The sequence below is a fragment of the Caloenas nicobarica genome, chromosome 26 (assembly GCF_036013445.1).
Source record: "Caloenas nicobarica isolate bCalNic1 chromosome 26, bCalNic1.hap1, whole genome shotgun sequence".
NCBI lineage: Eukaryota > Metazoa > Chordata > Aves > Columbiformes > Columbidae > Caloenas > Caloenas nicobarica.
In genome coordinates, this window is record NC_088270.1 from 3,576,635 (window position 1) to 3,588,190 (window position 11,556).

The following is an 11,556-nucleotide window of genomic DNA, read 5'->3' on the forward strand; positions in this document are numbered from 1 at the left end:
CGGGGTGGTGGTTTTGCCATTTGTAATTGCAAATTCATTCTATCTGATTCAAAGAGATTAGTCCCTGCATTTACATTTCTTATAAATGAAGTCAAGATAATGAACCTCAGATGAATGTGTTAACTCAAGGGTGATTCAGTAAAAGTGGTACCTCATGGACTTTGAGTGCACGTTAAGTACCCGACTGTGCAATAGCTGATGCTGTCAAGAATCAGTCTTGAGGAAAGTCCGTCAGTCCGTCCAGATGTATAATAAAGATGTTATGGCTTTATAGAAACTACTGTCAGGACACTAGCTGTTCTAGTAAAATGCTCTTTAAACCAAAGCAGATTAGAGAAGTCTTAGAATCTTTTTCCTTTCTTTTTCCTTTTTGCTAAGAGTTTGAGACTGTTTTACCACACACTCTTCTCTTTTGAATAAATTCCATTTCTCTGTGATCTGCCATTCTAGGTCAAGAAACACGTACGCAGTTTCCATTCAGAAAAGATTTACCAGTGCACGGAATGCGACAAGGCTTTCTGCCGCCCCGACAAGCTGCGGCTCCACATGTTGCGACACTCAGACCGCAAAGACTTCTTGTGCTCCACGTGTGGCAAGCAGTTCAAGGTAAGATGACTCTGGACTGGATAGTTTCTGATACAGGTGGAGAACAACATTCTTTGCCCTCTTTTAAGTAGACAAGTTCATATTCTCAAAGCTGGAAAGAGACTACCACGTGTAAATGTGCTAGATGTACCTGCGAGTTGCTCGCACTGCTTTTTGTCATATGTGAGCTATGACATGATGGACAAGGGAGAAGATCCACCCCAGCATGCTCTGCCGTAACTGGGTGTCTCATCTATCAGATCTTATTTCTAATAATTTAATAGCAAAGGAACTTTGTCTGTTCATCAAGAACTTGGTCATTATACAGCTTAGTTGCCAAGTGCTTGGGTTGTATTGCTTTATTGGTTTAGTTAAAAAAACCTTCTTGCTGATATCCCTGTATTAATACAAATCCTGACCGATTATTATTATTATTATTATTAATAATTAAATAGGCCGGTCATCTGGTCCATGTGATGCATCTTGTCTGGACATGATATCCAGATGTCTTTCCAGATTCCTCCAGAACAGACGGAGCAGGCTGAGCCAGGTGAACTGTGGTGGCAGCAGCCTCCTCGTCACTGAGTTTCTTATGAGATACTGAGGCATTGGATGCTTTTGGGTGAAGAAGCACTTTTCTAGACAGTGTGTCCAGAGAGGGTGTATTTCATCTGGGCAGTAGGTTCAGTATCGTTGTAGGACATGAGGTTCTCCTCAGTCAAGAGCGTTATTTGATGCAAGTTTCCAGCCGTACAGAGCTGAGCACTAATATTTTAGATAAATTCAAAGAAAAGCCAAAGTGAAGGGGTTTGTTCTCACAAAGACTGCAAAATTAGCATTAGTTTAGCTCATGCTTTTGTGGCTGAGCAACCTCAGCTTGGTTTGAAGGATAAACCTAAGCCCAAAGAGTTCTCGTTAGACCTAAGTCAAATAGTGAGCATGCAACTGTGTCTCGTGGCAGCAGTGGAGAGGAAAAGCCAAAGAGATCTCTGAACAACTTACATGTGGCTCTTCCTTGTAACAGGGAGCAAGGCAATAAGCAGTGCTGATTTTTCTCTGATTGCTCTTTCTCTAGAGGAAAGACAAACTGCGAGAGCACATGCAGAGGATGCACAACCCAGAGAGGGAGGCCAAGAAAGCCGATCGAATCAGCCGCTCCAAAACGTTCAAGCCTCGGATAGCTTCCACTGACTACGAGAGCTTCATGTTCAAGTGCCGACTCTGCATGATGGGTTTCCGCCGGAGAGGGATGTTGGTGAGTATTTGTGTGCTCGAGCTTCTCTTACAACTTCCGTACTCAATTTTGATGAATAGGTTAAGGAATAAAGATGGAATTGTAATGTTGGAACACAAGGATGCTGTGAAACTGGGAGAATTTTGTAGATGAGGTTATGTGTCTTTTAAAACTTTCTCTCTTCAACAAATGCGTGCCTTTGCATTTTTAATTGCCTGTATTGTACATCTGGTTGTTACCATATCTCAACACTAATGCTGATCGATGTATAATGCATTTAGCAGAACATGAGATTTGTTTACTGTCTAGTTCAGCCTTACTGCCTTGGTTTTCCTGACTGTCTTTCCTATTTTCTTGTTTCTGTCCCTTCTTGAGGGGCCTCTCCTGGCCATGCCCTGTAACTGCCGCTGTGTGAAGGGTGTTACACAGCAAGAGATCTTATTTGCAAATATTTTGTGAGGGTTGTGATCTCTGCTAGCAGAGGCCTCCCTGGGCAGATGTCTTTTACATTACCTCACTCTTAACTTGAAAACTATTTTAACCCTTTCCATCTTATTTTGATTAGAGAAACTGTAAATGAGTTCTAGCAAGACCACATTTAACTTCAGCAGCTGGCTGTGAGTTGACAATAACCCTTGCAGCAGCAAATGCTTCCTTTGCTGCTGGCTAACGTCATTACAGTTTTGGTTTGGCTGTTATCCATGTCTAGGAGAAGATGCAATTTCTTGGCTTCCATCTGTAATATGCTCTCTTGTTCTCTTTGTCAGGTGAATCATTTATCAAAGAGACATCCAGACATGAAAATAGAAGAGGTGCCAGAGCTCACGTTGCCCATCATCAAACCCAACAGAGATTACTTCTGTCAGTACTGTGATAAGGTATGTAAGGAAGTCAGCCCTCGGAGGGTAGCTCAGTCCTAGACCTGGATGCAACAAATATGTCTCTGCATAAAAACATCTGGCAGGGTTTGTAGCTTTCTTTTTGTTTTTCTGAGGTGCTTGCCAGCAACATTTCTGCAGCACTATCCAGAAGAAATTAAGACGAAATGCACTCTAGGCCAAGGCAGCTGAAAGCGAATTGAAAACTGCAGTTTTTCCTTTTCTGCTGTCTTTGGATCCTGCAAGCAGTTACCCACCTTTAGTCCTGCATCACTTTTTGCAACCCAGGACTAAGTATCCTGTGTATCTATAATTCCTGAATGCTAATTTATTTTGGTTTCTCTATCACTTCTAAAAGTTAGTCTCTAACTCCTTCTATTTTAAGCTGTGTACTTAGTCACGTGCCAGTAATTCCCAGTGTTGAGTGGAGCCTGAAGCTGCTTCTCTGCTGCCTCTGGGTTCCTATTCTCACTCCCTGGCTTTTGCTTTTTATGCATGTTGGCCTTTATTTGCCTGGGAATGTATTTTGACTGACTCTTCTTATCTTCAGTACATTCTCCTGTGATGCCTCCTTCCTTTTGTTTAAAGGAAAAAAAATAAATAGTTCTGAATATTACAGAATATTTGTTTGATATGCATAAATAGAATTTAAAAATACGTTGATCGCTGAAGGCTCTTAAACAGTTTGATGCTTTGCACAAGAGTGGAGGCATCAACCCTCATGAAAAATTAATACTGGACAGATTACAGCTTTGGTGATTGTTGGCTTCTCTGACATTTGGCCTTCAAATATCGGGCGAAAAAGGTTTTCTTCTTACCTTCCTGTCCTGCTTTGATGTTTTGTTGTGGCATACAACATGTTTTCAAATGGCTTTTGCGTACTACTCAAGGAGTTGCTTTTACAGGTTGATTAAACACTAGAAGGTGTATGTATTAATATATTCATGCCTTATGTTGTAATTATTTGGGGATTTAACTAATACTGTCTAAAGCAACATGCAGACGTTGCAGATAAAGGTAACCGGTAGCTGTTTTCTGTGCTGACATCAGGATTACACCATTTTCATTCCAAATCTTGACCCCGCAGGTGTACAAGAGTGCCAGTAAACGCAAAGCGCACATCCTGAAGAACCACCCCGGTGCTGAGCTACCTCCGAGCATCCGGAAACTGCGTCCTGCAGGCCCAGGAGAGCCGGACCCCATGCTGAGCACCCATACCCAGCTGACGGGCACCATCGCCACCCCTCCGGTCTGCTGTCCTCACTGTTCCAAACAGTACAGCAGCAAGGTACAGGGGTTGTCTCAGCCTCTCTTTCTCATTTTAGGGCAAAAAGGTTCCCTAAATAAAGGGTGTGAGCTTGAAAGAAGAAATGGAAATGTTATCAGAGTGCTGTCACAAATGGAGAAGCTTGGAAACTGCTCACTGACAGTGGCAAGGGAGAGCAGCAGGGAAATAAAATGCAGAGAAGGTGACATCTAGAAAAGGTCCCCAAAATATTTGACCGTGTGGTAAAAAGCTTATGGGTGTGTTGTTTGGGGCAGTATTTCAATATCAGATAGCTCAGCAGCGACTTTGTGATCCTTATTTCTTTCTTGCTTAGCAGAGCATCCCATAGTGTGAATCCTGATGCTGCCTTACTGAGGAAAACCTAAAAGCTGCAATCCGCAGGGCTGTTCGATTTCGCTTGGCCCAAGGTGGAGCTACTGACAGTCTCTCTCATGCTCTTGTCCATCTCTCTGCAGACAAAGATGGTACAGCACATTCGCAAGAAGCACCCGGAGTTTGCTCAGCTCCCTAACACGATACACGCCCCGCTGACGACAGCTGTCATCAGTTCCACTCCTGCCGTTCTAACCACCGACAGCACCACCGGAGAGACTGTTGTGGTAAGGAGTCAGGACACCCCATCCTCTGTACACGTTAAGCTCTTATAATATGTTAAGCCCTAATAAATGATCCTTAGGCTCAATGGTGTATGTGTAGATTCAGTGTGATGAAAGAATTACAGCCCTACAAAAGTATTCTGTCTGGTAGACAATAAGTGATGATGGTCGCTATCTCTCTGCCTCCTCAGACAACAGATTTACTGACACAAGCCATGACGGAGATATCCCAGACCCTCACAACAGACTATCGGACTCCTCAGGGGGATTACCAGCGAATCCAGTACATCCCAGTGTCGCAGTCCACAACCGGCTTGCAGCAGCCTCAGCACATACAGCTGCAGGTTGTTCAAGTGGCCCAGGTGAGTGACCTGATGAGGTTTTGATGGTCTCCATATCAAGCCTCTGCTTTCTTGGGGCTGTAATGCTGGGAGGTTTTAAGGAGTAGTTACAAAAAGCAGGGCAGACTATTTTTTACAGAGAAATTGATAGGTAATGCTTAGGGTTTCCATTGTAAACGTTGTGTGCTGGGCAGAAATAGTCCTGCCAGTCTAGATCAGCTTCCTGGAGACATTTCTACATAGTCCTAATTTAGTTCTACCCATCTGGGCACCTTTGCTGAAGTCTGCTCTAGGAAGGTTTTCCAGCAACCCGAAAAGTGGGTTAATGGGTGACCCTTTTTTTTTTTTTTTTTTTTTGCAGCTGAGAAGACTCATTTGTACTTCCTTGTTCCCAGTGAGCCAGAGCCAAAAAATGGAAGTACAGAAAGCACTTGCTATTCCCCTTCATATCATCTGTTAGAATATTCATTCTCTGTGATGCTCAACAGCCTCCTAAAAATAAAAGCAGAGTGTAACTAGAGCAACCGAGCTGAGGAAAGGAAAATAACTTGGGCAGCTGTAAGAAATCGCCATAGCCTTCGAATTTATTATCTGCTAGGTGAAGCTGAAACTACCGCGTGTTTGTATTGGAATCTGAAATTTCATTTTCTTTTTGCCCCCACATTACAAATCAAGTTATGAATTTGGTTAATAAAGGCCTAAACAATGGCCTCAGTTAATATTGACCATAGCTGTTCTAATGATACAGGAGAATGAATACAGATTCCTACTCCAATTGATATAATTAACAAGTGTTGCTCAAAAAAGCCTTTAATCAGAAAGACTTAAAGCACTTGTCTTGATACAGAGCAATGTCAAACTACAGTATTGGATCTGCAGATCTTGAGTATGTTTGCATTTTATAGAAAGGTGCTTACAAAGAAGGGTTGTCCAGTGGTTGACGCTAACCCTGGTTTTCTGACTCTTTGAATCCGTCCTGCAGGATGTCCTTTCTGTTGATGTCACAGACATGGAACCATCTTGGTACCATTACATCTGTTAAATGTACTTCTTTATCTCCCAGGAGTGCTCCATGGCCTCACTAAGGCTCATACCTCATTGTTCCAGGCCTTGTGTCACATAAGAGGTTTACACAGCAGCTTCTGTAAAGAATTTGAAGTATATGCCTCTGCTTTGATTTTATTTTTTGTGTGGTTTTTTTTCCAGGCTACCTCACCTCACCAATCCCAGCACTCCACCGTGGACGTTGGGCAGCTTCATGATCCCCAGACGTACACCCAACACGCCATCCAGGTGCAGCACATCCAGGTCACAGAGCCATCGCCAGCAGCTCAGTCAGCATCACAGGTATTTCACTCCTCTCTTGTAGGAAGGACTACCAGTCTGCTCAGCTGGCGCATTGCACGTGCTGATGCAGGACATAATCTTTTCCGTGCCATTTAAAAGACCATACATGAAATGACTCTCGCGTAAACATCTCTGAGATCATCAGGTAGTTCCCAGGTGTTCCTAGGGTGCATGGGGGTGTTTTGTTGTGGTTTTGCTTGGGTTTTTTGTTGTGTTTTGGAGTTTTTGTTCCTAACAGCATATACAAGGTAGAGATAGATGGCTGGGAACAGACAAATCTGCAGCTTCATAAAGTTAGCTAATTGAAAGATGCAAATGGAACTCGCACTCCTCAAATAATTGAAGTTCAGCTCCTCATGCTGTTGGGCTGTATTTAGCCTCTCATCTCTGTTTTCTGCCACAGACTTGCTCTGTAACCTTTGGCAAGCAAGGTCTCCACTTCATTTTCCTGATCTTTGCTTATGAAACACAAAGCGAAGCAAGTTGTGGGAGAGGGAGGAGAGTTTTGCATTTCTTGTGTTCAATACGCTGTAGAAACTCCTTGTGGTGTTTTCCCTTCCTAAGAAGGAATGTTTCTAACAGTACAATCCTCAGTACACTGAGAACACTTAATCCCCCTACCCCCTTTTCTCTTTCTAGGTTGGGGCTCAGCCTTTGAGTCCCTCCTCACAACAATCTCAGCAGGAGCTCAGCCCCTCGCAGATGCAGACAACTCCATCTACACCAACCCAAGCCCTCCAGCAGCAGCAAGGCTCTTCAGTCCAGCACACATATCTCCCCAGCACGTGGAACTCATTTCGGAGCTATTGTGAGTGTCAGCAGGAGCTCTCGCTAATAGTCTGGCTCGTGTGCGGGACTAGGATGTGCTCCATTTCTCCAGCTACCAAATGGGATCATATTTTCAGAGCTCATTAAGCTTTGTGGTTAATATTCAGAGAGGTCTGGGAAGATAAAACAGTTTTACAGAAATGAAAATGGCTGTACTAGCTTTTCTAGTGCAGGTCTGTAATTGTCTGGTACATGGTGTGGGCAGGCAGACTGGGCTCTTTTATTCCAAAGAACTTGGATTCTACAAGTATCCCTGTGTTGGGTAGCAGCTTGTTCGAATTTGTATGGATTCTTGCAAGAATCATACAGAAGATGGGGGTGACATGAAATGATTTTTCATGTTCATGTAGCTCTGGATGGTAATTCTGTGATTCCTTGGGTGAGAACAGGATGTGTTTTCTATGCGTGAGTTGCCAAATCTGCAGCTGGTGTTAGACCTGTCGAGTTTTACAAGGCTTTACCTGTCTATTCAACAACCACTGTTACAGGCCTGAAATCTTTCTAACATAAGGCATTATCTTTTGAGGTGGTCTTTGAGTTTGCCTGAAGCTTTTGATTCTTCAATTTCCATTTTTTAGCATCTGAAATTCAGATGATGACCATTCCCCAAGGCCAGTATGTGATCACAGAGACCGCTGTGGGTACACCGGTCACCACCGTCAACACAGGGCAAGTAAAAGCAGTTACTCAGGTAAGGAAAACAATCATGGTGTGGGTTTTTTAATCCAGAATAATGCATCAGGCTTAAAGCCTAAAGTTTGAAGGCTAAAGGAGTGCCAAAATGATGACCGGGACACAGAGGGGAGAGAATAATGGTGTACCTAAAGAGGTCTGGACTGTATAGTCCAAAAGGAAATAATCTCATGAACTTAAAGGAAGAGATGTAATTTTTTTCTGATCTACATCATAGTCCTTTATGTGGTGATTACAAATGGATTTCTGCATCTGTCCCTTGTATGTGTGACTTAAGTCAAAAGTGTTCATTCAGTCACGTTTACAGGATAAGGGATGATTTAGTGGTATCAATTAGTCTTAATGTTGATGACTAAGCTGTATGCAGTAAACCAAACTTCAGAACAGTTTCTGGAAGTATTTTGATGGCTTTTTGTTATCTGTACAATTGCAAAATAAGAAGAGTTGCTGTCGTCTTAGGCTATGTTGCTCTCAAATTCATTTAAATGAAATACAACTTCATTTCAAAATCTTCCAGCACAGCACCAGGAAAAAGATGAAACAATTATTCCGTGTCGTTTTTTTTTTTTGTATTCCCCACACAGACTCACTATGTGATATCTGAAGGTCAGCCCGAGCTGGAGGTCAAACAAAACTCTTCGCTCTCCAGCGAGCTCCCAGTCGGCGTTTCGCAGCCGCCAGCCCATGCGGAGCCCCTGGAATCGCAGCCAAGCAGCCAGCAGCAAACCACCCAGTACATCATCACCACGACCACCAACGGGAGCGGCGGCAGCGAGGTCCACATCGCCAAACCCAGAACTTTCTCAGCAGGACACGAGTGAAGAAGCCTCGTGGTGTCACTTGTCACCTCCCCCAAAAAGCCCAGGTACACGGGCATCCTGGAGCTCTATATATTTTGAAGTATATGCCCACTTAATGTCAACTAAAATCTCGGAGCTCTAGTTAATGCTTTAAGAGGGTTTAAGTCCCCCATGACCATGAAGAAGAACCCTCCAAATCCTTCTGGGATGCTATTTTATGCAGCTTTTAACAAAAAGAATGAGAGGCGAAAGCTCTGCTTGCTCTGGACTTTATTTTTGGCATGTCTGACCCTTATTTTTCCTTTTTGGAAGTGTCTCCAGTAAAGAACTTTTAATTTCAATTGTATGGGGAAAAGCTTGCCTGACTGAAGGATAACTGGCTGATTATGTTGTATGTATATTTTTAATAGGAGCTGTTAAAGAGGAGGAGGATGTGGTGTAAATTGCCAAAATGTGGCAGAATCCATTCCTCTGTCCTTGTTTGAGCAGCCAGGGTGAAAGGGAATAAACCAGCCTGATGCGAGCAGACCACCTGGAGAAAAAGAGCAGCAGCAGCAAAGTGATGGCTCCTTGTGCATGGGGATGGATAGAACAATGAAGCTGTGAAGATGCGCTGAAGCAGTCCATTAAATTATTATTATTTTTCCAACCGTTGAACTGTTTACATGCTGTCTGCCCTGCCCTGTTTTACCAAGCAGTTCCAGAAAGAAAAAAAGGTGCAGTCTTAAACCGTATTTGGAACAAACTGATTGAAATAGTAGTACAGAATGATAGTACAGAGTCGCTGTTATCTCCTTTCCCCTCCAGTATTTGCAGGGAAAATCGCACTTTTGCCTGTAAATTAAAAATGGCTCAGCTTAGCCTGTATAGCAGCTTCTGCTGAGACCTAAAGATAATTCTGCCTGGAGAAAACGAGGGTACAGGCGCACATTTCTGGAGAGGCAGGGTAGTTGTCTCTGTTCTCACCTCCAAGTGGACATATTTTTCCCCTTGAAGACTTGATGGAGGATTAATAACTCTGATTTTCCAAATACCTTGTTAATGATGCACTGTAATTCTTTGGACAGTTCTGTGAAGTGACTAGCCCTGGACTCAGGACACACAAGGAACATTTTCGTGGACCACTATTGACGGGACGCAGAAAGCCACGGGAGGGTTGTCTCCTTTGCTAGACCTGGTCTATGTACAGAATTCACGTCACTTTTAGGGACCAGGAGAAAGGGAAAGGGAAGGTTTTACCTTTTAAGGCAGCGTACTTTATTTTTCTTGCGTATTTCTCCTTCACAGGTCTTGTCGGTTGGTTATTTAATGCATTCTGGTATTTGCAAGAGTATTACTACGACTCAATGGATATACTGTGTATGTCTAAACCTTAAACCTCCTTTCACTCTGCTTGAAAACTCATCCCAGAATGTCTATGCCCAGCAGGACACATTTATTTATAAAAGGAAAAGCAAAGAAGGATGTTTTGTCTTAATGGCCCTTGAGATTGAAGAACTGAGGGAGGTTTGTTTTGTTGGTTTTAAATTAGTTTTCTCTTGCGCTGCCCTGAGTGTGAATCCAGGATTCTTTTTCCTAAGTACTCACACAGATTGAGATGAGAATAACCCGTGTGAGTAAGCGCTACGGATGTTTACACGTCATAGTATCGGGCCTTGCCGAGTTAAAGCTTTTAGACACAAATTTCATATTCAGCGTGGACAAGAGGAAGTTGGGTTCCATGTAGGCAAAGCCTCGTAGCAGGTATTGCTTTGGTAATTAACGTATCTGTTAATACGGCGTGGAAATAGCGACTGCATGTGATGAGATCAAAACATAGATAAATTTGTTCCTGGGATTTTGCTTCTCTTGCTGTACCACCGTACTGGGGCGCTAACGAGATTGGCAAAGTTAATGAGGACCATTAAAACAGGAGCCCATCCCACTAATTGCCGTGAAGTTGTGTTGCCGAGGGCTTCTGAATTCTGACGTTGGGCAATGCGATGTTGTTCGTGTGAGAGAGGTTTTGTCTTGGCTTTGTTTTCAGGCTGCTAAATTATTTAATAACAAGTCAAAAATGGTGTGGGGAATAGGAAAAGAGAAGTTTTGGAAATAGGATATTCCAGGTGGATCCTGCCCCACAGGAGCGATTTTAAAGTCTTAAAAGGTCTGCAGTCTTTATAGATGAGCATCAAGCTTTTTCCACTTAATGATATTGCAAGTGGGGGGTTTAAAAATATTTTGCTCTATTTAGGAAAGGATCACGGGATGAGGACACTTGTACCAGTTACCCAAAGCTGAAAACTACACTGTGTTCCAGAAAACTATTCTAAAGCAGCCTCTGTGAACTCAAATCTTCAAGTTTTTACTCCGACCCACAGCAAGAGCAGTTTCTCGGTACCTGCATTAATTCACGATGTCTCGACTTAAACCAACGCCTCAGTGTGAGAGAAGCAGCCCTGGAAAGTAAAATATCATGAATTTTTCCCTCCCAAGCAAGGAACAACAGTGATTGCACAGATGTTTTTAGACAACAAAAAAAAAGACAAGAGTTTGCATGGATTTTTTTTTTCCCATTTCTGCAGTGCAGAAGGTACAGGATTTATTATTTTTAAGCCAGAGCACCCTGAAGATGTGTCATTCATTGTCATTTTGCTCAAAAATGGGCATCGCTGCAGCTTATTCCTTGGAAGCATTTTGAGTCCGCTTCTCCATTTTCCTAGAAAACAAACAAAAAGACGCCAAAACAGTACCACAACCACCCTGATTTTGCACCTCGGCCCCTCCTCTTATTTAACTGTGTGTGTTCGTTGTACATTCGGTGGCTGTTCTCGTGTTCAGTGTCTTGTGCAACCTCCCCGCTGTAAAATACACGGAATTAATAAATCTTTTTCTCTTTTTTTTTTTTTTTTAAAAAATCACCGTCCCACCCCGTCTGTTCACTGGGGGAAGGGGGAGTTGGTTTCGCCCTTTTTGCCTTTTAAATG

General features: G+C 43.0%; 1 protein-coding gene across 7 annotated transcripts in view; it reads left to right on the forward strand.

The window, feature by feature from the left end:
• The window catches only part of PRDM10 (PR/SET domain 10), a 40,468-nt gene extending 29,031 nt beyond the window's left edge, over window positions 1-11,437 (forward strand). For 5 of the 7 annotated variants that reach the window (XM_065651947.1, XM_065651953.1, XM_065651952.1 and 2 more), the window contains 10 exons: window positions 451-606; window positions 1,661-1,840; window positions 2,587-2,697; window positions 3,785-3,985; window positions 4,441-4,584; window positions 4,773-4,943; window positions 6,129-6,269; window positions 6,909-7,077; window positions 7,676-7,788; window positions 8,375-11,437. In XM_065651947.1, coding sequence (XP_065508019.1) covers window positions 451-606; window positions 1,661-1,840; window positions 2,587-2,697; window positions 3,785-3,985; window positions 4,441-4,584; window positions 4,773-4,943; window positions 6,129-6,269; window positions 6,909-7,077; window positions 7,676-7,788; window positions 8,375-8,611 — 1,623 coding nt within the window. In that variant the 3' untranslated portion in view covers window positions 8,612-11,437. The remainder of the gene's footprint in view (window positions 1-450; window positions 607-1,660; window positions 1,841-2,586; window positions 2,698-3,784; window positions 3,986-4,440; window positions 4,585-4,772; window positions 4,944-6,128; window positions 6,270-6,908; window positions 7,078-7,675; window positions 7,789-8,374) is intronic. The other 2 variants (XM_065651950.1, XM_065651951.1) reach the window with 2 other exon arrangements.
• The last annotated feature ends 119 nt before the right edge of the window (window positions 11,438-11,556 follow it).